This window comes from Ictidomys tridecemlineatus, chromosome 6 (genome assembly GCF_052094955.1).
Source record: "Ictidomys tridecemlineatus isolate mIctTri1 chromosome 6, mIctTri1.hap1, whole genome shotgun sequence".
NCBI lineage: Eukaryota > Metazoa > Chordata > Mammalia > Rodentia > Sciuridae > Ictidomys > Ictidomys tridecemlineatus.
The window spans coordinates 10241928-10257755 of record NC_135482.1 but is presented as its reverse complement, the minus strand read 5'-3'; the positions used below and the strand labels follow the sequence as shown (position 1 = coordinate 10257755).

At 55.7% G+C, this 15828-nt stretch overlaps 1 protein-coding gene across 2 annotated transcripts; it reads right to left on the bottom strand.

Moving 5' to 3' along the window:
• Positions 1-4832: 4832 nt before the first annotated feature.
• Txn2 (thioredoxin 2) lies at positions 4833-15198 on the bottom strand. Of its 2 annotated transcripts, none has more exons than XM_005322296.5 (4): positions 15040-15198; positions 13986-14248; positions 12077-12200; positions 4833-5699 (listed from the first exon to the last, which is right to left on the bottom strand). In XM_005322296.5, exons 2-4 carry the CDS (start codon positions 14246-14248, stop codon positions 5586-5588), a joined length of 501 nt encoding a protein of 166 aa, XP_005322353.1. In that variant the 5' UTR covers positions 15040-15198; the 3' UTR covers positions 4833-5585. The 2 variants fall into 2 exon arrangements, with proteins under 2 accessions (XP_005322353.1, XP_013212785.1); XM_013357331.4 differs by lacking the exon at positions 15040-15198 and adding an exon at positions 14526-15011.
• Positions 15199-15828: the final 630 nt, after the last annotated feature.

Genomic DNA, 15828 nt, shown 5'->3' with positions numbered 1-15828 from the left:
AAAAGAGACGTGCCAGCCTGTGATCCCAGAGGCTTGGGAGGCTGAGGTAGGAGGATCCTGAGTTCAAAGTCAGCCTCAGCAACTGAGGTCCTAAGCAACTTAGTGAAAGTTTGTCTCTAAATAAAAAAATAAAAAGGGCTGGGGGCGTTGCTCCCGCGGTCAAGTACCCTCAGGTTCAATCCCTGGTACCAAAAAAAAAAAAAAAGTAGAAGAAGACGACGACATGCGGGATGTTCCCCTGCCAAGGAGAAGCCCTGGGAGGACTCAGGAAGGGCCACCTCGCAGCCAAGGACAGAGGCCTCGGGAGGAGCCAGCCCTGCTGACTTCCAGCCTCCAGAACTTGGAAAAAGTGAATTTCTGCGGCTTGAGGTCCAGTCTGTAGTACCGTGTTGTGGCAGTGAGCACACATGCCGAGCCCCGGCAGGGACAGAAAGCTGGGACAGGGGATGTAGTCAGTGCAGGCCTGGATTCCACCCCGTACCACACACCACACTCTCTCTCTCTCTCTCTGTCTCTCTCTCTCTCTCTCTCTCACACACACACACACACACACACACACACACACACACACACAGGACTGACATTATGCTGTGACAATACACTATCTCTTGTCAGACTCTCTCCTGTGAGAAGAGTACTGTCCTCCTATTTCAGACTTGAAGGAAACTAAGGCTCAAGTATAAAAAGGGCTGGAGATGCGGCTCCACAGGTAAACACCGCGGGCTCACTGCCTGGTGCCAAAGCAAAACCCAAAGCCCTGAGGCCCAGCTGGTGAGGGAGAGGACCCGACTGGAATCAGGTGACTGTGACTCCAAAGCCCCTTCAAAGCCAGCTTCCAGCCTCCACCCCGGGGCCTCCTTGGGGGAGCTGTGTCCTCCTCTTACATCCAGCACCTGAGGCCCAGAGAGGCACTTGCAGACGCTGTGGCCAAGATGCCGCGTGTGGACTGGAGAACATTCTGGCCTTAGGAATGGACGCTGAACAAAGGACATCTCCTGCCTCCTTCTGGGGCTTGGGGGGTCCCCACTCCTGGCATGAGCAGAGGGTTTTGGCCCTCCTGGGCCGCACTGTGGTAGAGTGGGTGGAGCAGGGGACTGGCTCAGGCCGCCCGGGGTCCATTCCCGGGATGTGGCCCTGGACATACCTTTATTTCTCTGAGCCTCTGTCTCTTCATACGTGAAGTGGGAACAGCAATCCCTACCTCAGATGGGTGTGGGAGGTCAGAGAAGGCGGAGGGAGCCCCTGGACACAAAGGGATCCATGCTGGGTCCCTCCCTGTGTGGGGTCAAGGAAGGCAGCAGACAGGAGACCGCTTCTTGACTGAGCTCACCCAGGTCACTGGCTGCAGGATGTGGCTCAGTGGTAACCAACTCCCCACCCCCCAGTTAGTAACCAACAGTGTGGCTGGGCTGGGGTGTCCCAACCCCGGAGAGAGGCTTCCCCCCGCTGCCACAGGAGGGCGGGCAGAAGTGGCCAGGAGGCAGCAGTGCAGACGATTCACGAGGACGGCAGTGGGCATTCTCCACGGGTGGAGTCACCACCTCCCACTCTCCAGGGCAGCAGCGGGCAGTGGCAGGACTCAGGGCTGGGTCACAGGCTGCTGTAAGGCCCCAGCCTGGTTCAGGGCTTGCCCCTCCCATCCTGGGCGCTGGGCTGCGTCTTGGGCAGCCTGGTGATCCCCATTTGAGACGCAGCTCAGAGGAAGAGCCAGGGAAGCCAAGCAGCTCCCGCTTGTCCACGAGGTGCCCCAGTGCCACTTATTCTCCCCAGGACCTCACTGGCACTGACTCACCAGCCCCAGCTGGTGCTCAGGGGACACAAAAGTCTAGTCAGACTTTGGAGTCAAATATGTGAGCTCTGACACCTGCCCCTGCCTAGTGACTTTGGCTCTCTGAGCCTCAGTTTTCCTCCTCTGTAAAATGGTGACATCAGTCCCTGTCTTTTCTGCGTGACACAGGTGCGTGCATTCGGCAGCAGGTTCACATTCTACTGCTGCGGAGTTGAGCCTCAGAATGCCAAAGTAAGGCGACAGGTCCCACAACCTGCAGGTGGGATGGCAGTATCTGAACCCCATCTGAGGCTTCCTGCCCTCCTGCTGTTGTGGAGTGACCAGTGTGGCCCCTGGCGTCCAAAGGGCTGCCAGGAGGTGGCTGGAGAGGCGAGGCTCCTTGGAACAGGAGTGGCCCAGATTTCCTGTGGAGCCGCAGCCCCCAGCCCTGGCAGGACTCAGGGTCACCCTGCAGCTGGTGTTCCAGGCAGTGGGGAGGAACACTGGAAGCCCTGCTTGCCAAGGGCATCCTGCCCGCTAAGGACGTGGCCCGGCATTGTTTCGAGGCCCTCCCAGCCCCGGGCGCACGGAGGGATTTCCGAAGCCCGCCAGGACTGCCTTCACTTTCTGGAAGAGCTTTCCCAGGTGGCCAGGCTGGGGGTGGAGCTGGCCTAGACTCAGACCCTTTGCCGGGGCAGCGAGTGCTGGGAAGGGCAGGGTCACAGCACCAACATCCTCTCCCCCTGACAGGTCCTGGACCCAGAGTCTACCCTGCACAGAGACAGTGTCCCCCACGCTCGCCTCTCCTGCGTAGGGGAGAGAGGGTGGTGTCTTATTGTCGTTTTTACTGTGGCCGAAGTCAGGGCCCTTGGGTTCAGATTCTAGCCCTATAGGAAGGTGCTGAATTGGCAGGTCCCCCTTCCCTGTGCCTTCAGGGGGAGGCTGGATAGCCCCTCGGGTTCCTTCACACTGCCCAGAGAACAGCTGGGGATCTACCTGCTGCCCCTTCTTGCTCTGGGGTCCGTAAAGCTTAAATTCCTTGCAGGGGCTGGGGACAAAGCTCAGTTGGCAGAGTGCCTGCCTGGCATGCACAAGGCCCTGGGGCCAATCCCCAGCACCACACACACACACACACACACACACACACACACACACACACTCCTTGCAGACAGATTCCGGTGTTTGGCACATTTTAGAAGGAACGTGTCAGTGCCCACCGTACATTCTAATGCTTCCAAGAGGTGCTCAGCTCGTGGAACGTATCTTGGCCACTCCATGGCTGTCCCTCTGTGAGCCAGGAGGTGTCTGTCCTGCTTGGCAGGGAGTCTTGAGGTTGAGAGGAGCCTGAGCCCTTGTCCCCTCCCCAAGCTCCTCAACCTGGTGGCTAAAGGCTCTCTGCTCCAGCCTGTGGCTGTACTGCCCACCTGTTCCACGGCTGAGACACGGAGGGCCACTGGGGGCTGCCCACGCAGAGCCAGCGGCATCCCTGGTGAGGTCAGAGCTTTGGAATTAGTGAGACAGGATCACCCTGAGGATTCTGTGCTCACAGCCAGTGACTCATGGCCAACGGCCTCCCGGGCAGAGACTGCCAACTTGGAATGCCCAGCCATGGCCGCAGGCTCAGTTCGCTTGGCCAAGCACCTTCTGAGGGACGGCTGGGGTGGCAGAGGCCCTGCCTTTGGCTCCAAGCCTCTGACAGCTCTTCACACCCACCTAGGGGGAGAGGCCAGACTCCCACCTGGGTTCCTATTAGGCAAGGTCACATTTTAGATGTGACCTTGGGCAAGTCAATTTCTCTGAAGGTTTCTCCACTAAATAATACTTGCCTCATAAGAGTGGAATTGAATGAGGTAATGTGTGTAGCAAGCGCTCAGCCAAAGGCACCTTTTAAGGAACAGCGGGTGCAGTGGAAGGGCTGGGCCCCGCTCTGGCCCCACCCCTCACCCATGAATGTCCTCTTGCTCAACCCCTGCCCGCTCTGGCCTATTGTGTGAAATGAGCGACACTGCCCCCCTGTTGGCTCACCAGGAGGTGGAGATCTTGTACTTTATTACAGAGGACTAAGGAGGGCAGTGCCCTGGCCTGGGGGCCAGCCAGCCACTCACAGGCCTTATGACCTGGGACATGCTCTGTAACCTCTTAGCAGGTCTCCTGTGGAATGTGGGAACAAGACCCTAATGTTCTCTGGGTGGGGCAGCTTGGAGGGAACAGGCCTGTGCGTTGATGGGTCTTGAACCTGAGGACTTTAAAGCCACATTCCTCATCAGCCGGCCCCTCTCCTGCTCTGCTTCGGCCTTCCCGAGGCAGCCCCTGGGTGGTCCTGTCTCTTGGGAGTGCTTTGTTCAGAGAGGGTCTTGTTACCTAAGCCAGGGAAGCAGGACCACTACAGAATCTCAGGGTACTACGGCAATCCCGCTACTGCAGCCCCCAGAACTGCTAGGCCTGCAGGTACGCCACCACATCTGGTTCTAGAAAACAGCTGTGCCACCAAGAACGCACAACCAGTGGACACTCATCCTGGGCCAGGGGCAGGGTGTCAGGACACTCCTGACACCTATCACTGAAGACCTGCAGGGAGCTGGCACCTCTTCCAGGCAATGGGACCAGGTGGCAGGCTGGCTCTAGTAGGGAGGCAGAGCCCAGGTAGCTGCTATGGCCAGGAGGAGCCGAATCGGGAGTGAAGTCTGGTGCAGGGCTTGATTTCCTGTGGGAACACACGGGAGGGAGGCTGAGCCTCTCAAGGTTGAGAATCTGTAGGAGCAGCCAGGAGCCAGCAGGTGTGGGAGGTCTCGCTGGATTCCCAGAGTTCAGGTTTCAGAGGCATCTATGCCTGGATGGAAATCCTGGTCTGCAGCCCATGAACCCAGTCCTAGTCTGGGTCACAGAGGCAACACCTTGGGCCTTTGGAAAGGTAGGAGTGTGACGATGTCTCCAGGACAGAGAGTACCAGTATTTGGAGGGACTGGTCAGAGCACAGGGTAGTGGAGAGTCAGAGGAGCAAACAGGGACAGAGATTGAGCCTGGATCCCAAGTGCTCACAGCCCAGACAGAATGGAAGCTGCCCTCAGTGCAAACCCTGGTTTTATTGGTCTGATTTGTTCACAGTGCAGCCTTCTGCTGAGAGCCAGGGGCTGTGGACAGTGAGGGAGGGTGCACCCGGAGCCTTCCGGTCAAGGGCCTCCAGGGCTCCTGCAGCCAGTGCCCTGGTGCCTGGGAGGGAAGGATGGGAGAAGGTCGGCTCTCTGGGAGGCAGGGACAGGGTGGCTGCGGGGTTCAGTGTGGGGCCCAGGGTCTGTTCTTCCCAGCAGGAGGTAGAAGGGACCACATAAAGTTCTTTATTACAGACCTACAAGAAATGAGAGAACCCTCTATCACTCCCACTGCTCGGCTCCTTGTTTTCTCCTTTTTCTTTTACAAAACAGCGGCAGGAAAGAAAAATGCAGGAGGCAGATGAGATGGGGGTGCAGATCAGAGGGACCAAGGCGATGGGGACCAGCTGCCGCCTGGACAGTCCTCTGCAGGCTGGCCCCGGGCGTTCTCCAGCATCTCGGGACAACAGCAACTGGCCCTAGAGGAAGCAGAGAGGAGGAGTGGGTGGGAACACGAGGTCCCCTCCCCTGACGGTCACCGCTCCTCCGACGGTTACCCTGGCAGTGGGCAGGTGGGCAGCATTGGTGACTCCGTGTCTGGAGGCTGGTTTCCAAAGCAGGGGCCCATGGGGTGGGCACAGGGGGGCGGGGGGAGGGCTGCGTTCTCCTGGGCTCCCCTAGGACAGGCGTCCAGGCGGGCAAGGGTGCTCAGGACGCTTCCCTGCTCGTCAGCCGATCAGCTTCTTGAGGAAGGCCTCCAGCTGGTCCTCATCTTTGATGCCTACAAACTTGTCCACCACATCCCCATTCTTGATGGCCAGCACAGTAGGCACAGCTGACACCTGGATGGAGGTGACAAGGGAATCCAAGTCACTTGGAAGTGAACACCTCTCAGCAGACATTCCCAAGCCTCTGGGGGGGGGGGGGCTGGGGGCTTAATGGGGCAGTATCTGCCCAAAGGACAGTGGCCTTCCCTGGTGCAGGAGACTGCAGGGCTGGAGGCCCGCCGCTGGAGCAGCTGCTTCCACTGCAGCCTGCGGGCAGTTCCCTTCCTACCCGGCCGCGCCACTGACTCCCTGGCCCAGTGGCTTGGCAGGAAAGGCAGGAGATGAAAATAGCCCGTGCAGCTGCAGGCGGGGCTGGGGAGGAGCTGGGGCTTCTAGCTAGGCCATGTGCCTGTCTGGGCCTCTCAGTCCTCCTCCGCCTCCCCGGGATGACAGAGCCCACCTTGAGGGTTTGGGAAAGGGCTGGGACTCACATAGCAAGCTGGTGGCTGGGGTCCTGGCTCTGGGCGGACTGGCTCAGCTTCCCTGACCCCAGTGGAAGACCCTGGCTGTCCCCTGATTACCCAAGGCTCAGGGCTTTCTGGAGCAAGGGGACACTGCCACACCTCCTGCAGAGCACAGGAAGGCTGCATGAAATGCTGCCAGTCAAGCCTCAGTGCTAACCTGGAGATGGGTGGGCACTGGCACGGCACCTGGCACAGCGGGCACTCAACCAGTGGCCACAGAGGGCGTGTCAGAGGAGCCCCTCTCAGGGCCCCACGAGAGCTACCACGGCCCGCTGCTGAGAAGAGTAACGGGCTTTGGAAACCCACAGCTCCAGCTGGACGGCATGGGTGGTGGCGGGGGACAGCCATGTCCGACCTGACACCTCTTCACAGGGAAGGGAGGGAGCACGAGCTGTGGCTCCCTCAGGGCGGGGTAGGGCACAGGACTGCAGTGAGCCAACCCGCACTGGCACCCTCGCCCTGCTGCCTGGGCGCCCTGCCTGGCACTCACAGGCATTTGAGAAAACTATAAACAGAACAAGACAAATACAGGCTTCCCTCACACACCAGTAACTGCAGAGTAACAGGAGCTATCCACACAAACCTACCAGGTGTCCCCACAGCCTGAGCGCTGCCCTGGCCCAAGTCACTCGGGAGGCCAGACCTAGGATTCAGTGTGCAAAACCCGTGCCGCGTGGGCTGCGAATGTGCAGGCCAGACCTGCCCATCCTCAGGCCCCATCCTCACCTCACATGCCTACAAAAAGGCTCCACATTCACTCTCAAGAGCACTTTGGGGACAAACAGCAGGTAAGATGACACTGTCCCTGTGACTGAGGTGGGTGGCAGCCGACACTTCTCAAAGAGCATGTGCCACCACAGGCACTGAGCTGACATGAGTGTACCTGTTCTCAGCTCCCCGCTGCCTCTGTCTGTGCATATTCTGGCACGGGTGACAGCATTAAGGGCCGAAAACTGAGCGCATGGCTCACCCTGGCCAGGTCCAGGTCAGCACGCTCCAGACACAGCACAGGCGCTGTGCGCCCCCTGGTGGCCAGCAGAGGACCTGGGGTGCCTCAGGCAGGCAGCCAACTGTGGCACAGGGCTCCAACACGGCTTTCATCTTCACACTTGGTGGACACCATCCTGTGCTCTCTCTTTAACGAAAATACATCCTTCATGCCACTGTTTAAGATACGGCCTTTGGCTGAGGATGTGCTCAGTGGCAGAGCACCTGCCTTGCACGTGTAGGCCCTGGGTTCCAGGGTTCCACCCACAGGACTGAAAACACAAAACAAAAAGGGTAGGACTTAAGCCCACAGAGGTGGCTGGAGAGTGTACCCGGCTGTCCTGGAAAGGTCCCTTCATGGCCTCGCAGGTGTGTGCCTTCAGGTGTGCAAGCCCCACGCTGGCACTGGGTGTGCAGCACACAGGCTGGGGGTGCACTTTCATGTCACTAAGGTCTAGTCCCTGCTGACCAAGGGGAGGCTCTGAATTGGAGCTTAAACATTCACACACACCGGGGCTCACAGGAAGCTGGCTTCCAGACACCCGGGGTCCCTGGGCTGTAACAGGAGGTCACGGCTTTGCTGCTCCCAGGGAATATGCCAGCAGTGGACAGGGCCGGGCTTGGTGCTCCCTCTGGAATACTGACAGCAACGGGAGGGATGGAGCCAGGACCCAACCTGCTTCTCTACTGTGGCAGGGCCAAGGGGGCTGGAGAGAGATGAGCCGGGCTGAGCTGTGGTCCTCGGACTGTGAAGCTACCTGGAGCCTCCTCTCTTTGAAGAACTCAGAGTGGGAAGGTGCATGTGTGTGGTCCCTCTCCACAGATCCCTAGCCCACCCGCAAGGCCACTGTGGCTCAAAGTCCACCAGATCTTCGCCCGATTCACCCAACTCATCCATTTGGTAACCACCTTCGCTAAGGGTATAACAAAGGACTGGCATAGTGCTAGGTGTCCTTGGATGCTGGTGGCCTCCTCCTCCGCTAACAGCAGAACTAACACAAAAGAAAATCTCACTGTCATATGCAGGGATGCTGGGCATGTACATGGCTACTTTATAAATTACTGCCTCTAGGTAGGGCCATTATTTATATACATACAGATGTGTATGTGTATGTTTTGTTTTGTTTTGTAGAGCTGAGGACTGAACCCACGGCCCCATACACACAGGCAAGTATCCTACGGCTGAGCTACACCCTCAGCCCTAGTAGGGTCATTCAGGGACGAGAAGACTGAGGCTGGAAGGCAGAGTGACTGCTCTGAGATGGCACAGCAAGTGAAGGGAAAGAGCTGGCATTTGAAACGGGCTCTGCTTGACTCTGCTGCCCATAACATCAAATCTGCTCTACTGCCACCAAACAGCAAAGAACCAGGACAAATACTGCATCCCCGCAGTATGAAGACCACAGGAAGAAGCGTTCACAGATTTCATGCCTCCAATAAGAAATGCCAATGGGCTGGGAGGTGGCTCAGCGGTAGAGTGCCGCCTAGCATGTGCGGGGCCCTGGGTTCGATCCTCAGCACCACATATGAATAGACACAATAAAGGCATTGTGTCTGACTACAACTAAAAAATAAATATTGAAACAAAAAGAAAAGAAATGCCAAATGTTTTATAAAAGCTTTTTGAGATAAGAGACACTTTTTCTTAGAAAAAGTGTGGGAGGCCAATCTTACGGGTGACTGAATTACACTCCCCAGCTGGGTGCTGAGGCGCTCAGTCCACAGAAATGGGTGTGTCTTGCTACAGCCACATGGGTGAAGCTATGCTCACCTGTTCCTTTGTAATAGAACCCCTTGCCCTTCCATGGAAGTGCCTTGTGTGTCCCCTCCTCTTACTGTTCCCTTGAGTGTGGCCTACCCAGGTGTCAGTCAACTTGCTGACAGTGGACATCATGAAGATAGACTCAGCCCCCTGAAACCTGACCCCTTGCCTCATTTGAATAGCTTCTCCTCAATAAAAGGGGTCAGCACGTGCTCTCTCTCTCTTTCTGCAGACCCTTAAGGTCAGAGGAGCTGTCACAGCAACCTCAAAGAAAAAGGTATTTGTGTCTCTTGTGTGGTTATTTCGTGCAGCCCAGTTAGCCCAGTTTAACTAGAGTGACCCCTGAGCCTTTTCAGATGCGAGAACAGAAACCTGGCAAAAAAGTGTTGTTGAAAAGGCAAATCCAACTAAATTACATCCTGGAAAAGGCAACACCGTGGAGATGGTAAGATCCATGGCAGCCAGTGCTGGGGGCACGAGGGACGAACAAGGGCAGCACAGATTTTTGAAAATGATCTGTGCGATACCACGACAGTAGGTACACATTATCAGACATCTGTCCAAATTTACAGAATGAACCACACCAAGAGTGAGCCCTACTGAGCACCCTGGACTTGGGGTGATGATGGCGTGTGAGGGCAGGTCCAGCACTCTGGTGGGGGATGCCAACAGTGGATGATCACACAGATCTATTCCCCCCTGAACCAGGGCTTGAAGCCAGGGCCTCGCGCACTCTGGGCAGTGCTCTTCACAGAGCCACACTCCCAGCACCCAGTGTCCCTTACAGCAGTCTTCCCAACAAACTCATCCAACATTTGGAAAAGGGCTTGAGGCCCTGGAGGAAACTGTGCCAGGAGTACTGCGGAGCTCTTAGCAGGAACCTGCACCTTGTGTGATCCTAGAACAGGTGTGAGGGAAGGGTGGGAGGGGTGGGGGAATTCTGCTGGCGTTTCCTAAGCCTTATAGTGATGCAAGTCCAGGGCTTGGCAAAACAGCAAGTGACGTGGGCCCGGCTGCCCTGAGGTCTTTCTGTGTGTCCAGCCCAGCACTTGGACAGTGGGCAGAGGGAAAGGGAGACCTAGCCCCACCAGAGGAACCCCTCATCTTCCAGGCTTGACTGCAGGACATTAGCACCTGTTCCCACATCAGGTCTCCTGGAACCAGGTCAGGGTGGTCCTGGCCATTCTCACCACCTGGGGTCCCACTGCTGGCAGAAGTGGGCTCTCCCTCGCCTAGGTACCAGTTCCCACTGTCCCTGGCACACAGCTGGCCCTCAGGGGTCTACTGAAGAGCCTGCTGAGGCTGGAGCTGTGGTGTCCAGTGCGCCAGGAGGAAGCCTGGACGTCTTGGTCCTGCCCACAGCCCTGCAGGAGGCCCCAGGAGCTCAGCCTCAAGCTGAATCAGAAGGTCACAAACTGACCCCTACAGCTGTGGTGGCTCTGGGGACAGGGTGGACAAATAGGGGAAAGCCAGGGGTGTCCAAAGGGTCAGACAAAGGTCCCATTTGGTTGAGCAACCAGGGAGAGCCTTTGAAAAAACAGCCTTTTCTCCCTCCCCTAGACCTCGTCCGCAGCGCTGTCGCCAGGTCCCAAGGTCAGCCTTGTAAGTAGCCAGCTGTGGCTGCCATGAGGCTTCTGGCAGGGCCAGCCTCAACTCCTTTGGGTGGCTGCCCCTATCTGCCCAGCCAGGGACAGTGTCCCGGTTCTCACCCTGTCCCACCCCCACATGTGTCCTCCCACGGGGCATGGTGGAGGACGAGCACCTCTGCTTTGGCTGGTCCTATGGGAGCTGACTCTGGTAAGAGGCCTCTTGTCCAGCCACCTGTTCCTCAGAGGAGGAAGGGCGGGGAGGCTCCTGCTGGCCAGATCATGTCTTTCAAGAAAACCAGGAATGGGGATATTCGTGTGAACACCTCTGAATTTTAAATATCAACCACTGGCTTCCTATTTCTTTAGAACACTTTAGGAACCAGACCAAATGTGTCTGTGAGCCAGAGGTGGCCCTGAGTTCGCCAGGTGCCACCTTGCCTCTTTAACAGGCCATCGTCAGCAGGCTGTCCAAAGACCACCCCCTCAATTTGGTTTGTCAATTGCCTGTCCTCCTGCTCCTTGCTTGACCCTTCACCGCGGCCACTCAGCCTCAGAGAACCTCGCCCTTTCTCTAGCCACGGAGGTCTCCAAGGCCCAGAGGATGCCCTACCTCCCTGGGTTCTCCCCGTGGCCTGTGAGCAACTCGGGGCCTTTGAGTTTGACGTCTGCTCCGCCTGGTGGCTCTTCAGAGGCCTTCCCCTTCACTCCTCAGCCCACTGGGTCTCTGCTCAGTCTCGGCTTCCCAGCCAGGCCTTCCCCAGCCCGCCCTTTTAAACAGGAAACCCCCTCTCCCCTTGCTCGGCACTCCCACCCCCTCTTCCTGATTTACTTCTCTCCACAGACTGAGTATCCCTTATCCTTAGGAACTGAAACGTTTCAGATTTTGGGGGGGTATTAGAATATTTACACAGACTTTACCGGCTGAATGCCCCTAATCCAAAAATCCCAGATCTGAAATGTTTCAAAATCAGAAACTTTCTAAGCACTGACATGACACTGCAACTGTACCTAGAACAGGCCAGTGAGCTCTGCCCACAGGCCACTGCTGCCTGGCTGTGTAAACACTCTCTGGGGTCGCGGTCACACTCCTTCCCCTAACCACCAAGACTACTGACTGTGGCTTCAAATGCCTCCTGCTGGTTCTTCAGAGACCGGGTCGAAGACTCCTGATTTAACACGCGGAAGGCAGGAGCCTAAGTGGGCTCACGACCACTTCCATGGCACCAAGCTGGGGAGCCCGGTGCCCAAGGCACTCCCCATAAACACTGTGTCAGCGAGCAGCTCCGACTCCGCGTCCTCCTGCACACTGTTCCCCACGCCCTTCCTTCTCGGCTCAGAGGGTCTGATGTGGAGAGTTCCCTGCCTGCCCTCCCCAGGACACAGTCCCTCCTCCTCCTCTCAGGCGACACTGGTGTGCTCTATTCAGTCTCTCCCAACAGACCAAGAGCTTCTGGGAACCAGGATCCTCTTATCTGCCAGAATCACCCTGCTCGGCACACGGCAGGGTGCACGAGGACTGTAGCCTGCGAACACGGAAGGACAGGTGGATCCCCACACTGGCTGCCCAGCGGCAACCCCACCAACCCCTACCTCGTACTCAATGGCGAGGTCCGTGTGGTCATCAATGTCCACCTTGGCCATCACCACCTTCCCGTGCTGCTTGGCCACCATCTTCTCTAACCGTGGCCCTAAGATCTTGCAGGGGCCACACCACCTTGGAAGGCAGGAAAGGAAATTCACAAAGTGGTCCATATTTTAAAAAAGGAAAAAGAAAGGACACACCCTTCAGTCACAAGAACGTTACCACTCCATCCACGGGCTCCCCAGAACCTCCCCTTGGCCCACCTGGACCTTACAGACTTAAAACTCAGGGAGGGAACCAGTAACTTAGTCCCTAAGATAAACCAGTGTCCAAAGAAACTGAGGCCCATGTCAGTGAAGGTTGTGCAGACGACAGAGCCAGTGAGAAGCACAGCCAGGATTATAATCCGAGGTCGTTTCCAAAGTGTTTCCTTTCATTCCCAAGTGACCTCTGGTCTCTGAGCATCCCCAAGTCAACTGCCATTACTACCCTGATCACAACGTACAGGTGATCCCCTCTTGGTGGGGGTTAGGAAGAGCGGAAGAAGCTCTTTCAGGACAAATGCTGTGCTATCATCTCTGTGTACGTGGACCAAGGACAGTGCCTGGCACTGATTACATACATTTGCACCCCTCTTCCTTGTTGAAGAAAAGATTATCTTGATCATTTCAGAAACCCTCTCACTAGACCAGGAGGTAAGAATAACTCCACATGCCCCCACTGACAACTAATTTATTCTTAGCCTTTAAAACCCTTCCATTCAGAGATTCTAATCAATGAAGCTGCAACACTGAAAAGACCCAGTCTGCAAGACCTTATCTCCGATTACAAGAAAAGGAGTACAAGGACAGCACATGGCTGCCCAAGGAGACATGGTGAATCAGAACAAGAACCAGAGAAAAAGAGACATGCCCAGAAAAACCTCACATCTTTCTTTTTTTTTTTTTTTTTGGTACTGGGGATTGAACTCGGGGTCACTTGACCACTGAGCCACATCCCAGGCCCTATGCTATATTTTATTTAGAGACAGGGTTTCACTGAGTTGCTTAGCATTGCTCAGGCTTGCTTTGAACTCATGATCCTCCTGCCTCAGTCTCCAAAGCTGCTGGGATTACAGGTGTGTGCCACTGTGTCTGGCCTAAACCTCCCAACTTCTGACTCAGAGAGTACTCGTTCGTTTCAGGATTCATTTTTCTTTTTTGATACCAGGGACTGAACCAGGGGGCACTTTATGACTGAGCCACATCCCCAGCCTTTTTTTTGGGACAGAGTCTTGCTAAGTTGCTGGGGCCTTGCTAAATTGCTGAGGTTGGCTTTGAATCTGTGAGCCTCCTGCCTCAGTCTCCCAGGATACTGGAATTACATGTGTATACCACTGTGCCGGACTGCCTCCCAGGATTCTGAGAGGTCTAACTTTTTTTTTTAAGCTAGGATCTAGCCAGGTCCCAGTGATGTGGAAATGAAAGCCAGGCTAAAAATCAGGCCACAGGCATTTATATCTCTCTAAAACACACTCCTCCTACATGCCTGGACACTGCTATGGTGGCACTGATAACTTTTGTCTGTCCTACCCACAGTTTTAGTGGTGAGATATCAAAGTGAAGTCAAGTTATCTACAGGGCCAAGCACTGGTATACACTGAAAGCCTGGTGATGCTATGTTCATATTTTTTCTGACTCTGGTCCCAGCTGAAGATGAGCTTTTCAGGCAGTGGATACAGAATTTAAGTCTTTCCCAGCACTGTTTACCCTGTCTCCTACCAGATTGGATGCTCTGTATCAGCAAAGACTGTGTACCAGTGTTTATAATGAGTCTAAGTGTAAGAAGCCTTGAACATGGACCTGGGACATAGCAGGCACTCAATAAATACGTGAACAGGTAAGACCCTGGTTGCACTGACCCCCTCCTTGTACTCACTGTGCATGAAAATCCACAACCACTGGTGTCTCACTGTTAACAACTCGGTCTTGGAAGTCAGGTCCATCCTGGACATTAAAGGTTGTCCAACAGACTCTGGTGGTATATATTGTCCGGGCTGGGTTGGGTGTTACTGTCAGGCCACCAGAACAGCATTTGGGGGTCTGCAAGGCCTTGGAGGTGAGGGGTGCCCACCGACCCTGGGGGAGCTTCCTGGAGATGACAGAGGCCAGGAACCTCCTCAGGAGAAGTCGATGAGCCATCTGTGAGGGAAAAAGGCAGGATGATTTGGGGCACACAACAGGAAGTCAACACACTAAGAAGATAAAGGGATCTGGGAATACTGGGGGTTTTAGAAAAATACAGAGGTGGATGCAAAAATGCAAGCAAATATATAAGATTTCTGGGGTGGAAGTGAGGAATGAAAATCGAAAGACAGAAAGCAAACCTGAACAGGAAAACCAAGTTGACAACCAAAAAGAAATCAAGATTTAGGTGGAATCAGAAGGTCGAGAGGGGGGAACTTCATTTGCAGAGCACCTGCTGAGGTCAAGTGCACCACTGGTCCTCCCGGATCAACTCTGAGGCAGCTGCCACTTAGTCCTGCCCGATTTCCAGAATCCAACCCGGGTGGGTTACTCGACAGACCCCAAACAACTCAACCATTAAATGACATTCCACGTCGGAACTCACGCCGTCCGTAGAGTTCTTTATCTATTGCTTGCTCTTTTAAAAGAGCATTTGAATGGAAAATTAAGGGGAAAAGGCAAGGTCGAAGGACTGACAAGAAGCCCAACTATTCAGAGGAGGAACTAGGAAACACAGGTGCAGGAGTGCACGGGGAACCAAGATGGAAGGAACAGCTGGAGGGAACCCGAAAGGAGGGACGTGTGTGGAGGAAACTGGGGAAATCGGACGCCGCCAGGGAACTCCCTTTCCGGAGGACCAGGTCTCCCCGTCCGGGACCTCCACCCGCTCTCCACCATCCTGCGCAGGAGCGCGCCTGCGGCGGTCTCTGCCGTAACACTACCTCGAGCCACCCCCGGGCACCTACCTCCCGGCAGCGCGAGCGGAGGGATGCACAGCCCTACCCCCGCCTGTCAAGGGCACGCCTGTCGTCACTTCCTCAGGGGTGGGCCTTTCTAGCGTCACTTCCGGGAACAGCAACCAGGACGCTGTGTCTCTGCAACTTGAGAGATGGCTCGGATTTTCCGCCAATGGGGATGGCAGGGAAAAGGGGCGGAGCCTCAATTAGGAACCGGAAGAGCTCGGCGGACCCGGGTTGGGGACCGGAAAAAGAGGCGGAAGGAGGCGGGGCTAGCGAGGGAGAAAAGGGCGGGAGAAAGGCGTGGTTGTGAAGTTACAAGCTCTCGGTTTCTACTGATTCAGCCGTCTTCCAGCGGTTCCTAGAAGGGCAAAAAAATTCGTTTCTCTCCATTTTACAAAAGCCAAGCTTCTCAAAGTGTAGTGCCTTTAAAGAAAATAGACTCCCTACCCGGAGAGGCCACCCTGTGGCCCTCGGGTCATCCACAGCTGTATGACCTCATGGTTGTGGGCAGGTCACTCTGCCTGTGAGGTTTTCAGTTTCCTATTATGTGACATGAGGGCCTGGGCTTGGCTACTTCCAGGTCCTTAAGCTTGTCTCTTTGGAGCTTTTGGGGAAACAAGCCCTGGTTGGGCTCCAGGTAAAATACAGTGACCTGTGAACCTGCTTGGGCGAGGGGCCTTCCTTTTACACTTATTACCACTGTCACTTGCAGCGGATGTCTAGGCACCTGTGTGTCCCAGCTGGTATCGTGGCCACTGCTTGTCTTCTCTGCAGTCTGTACCTTGTATTCCAGTC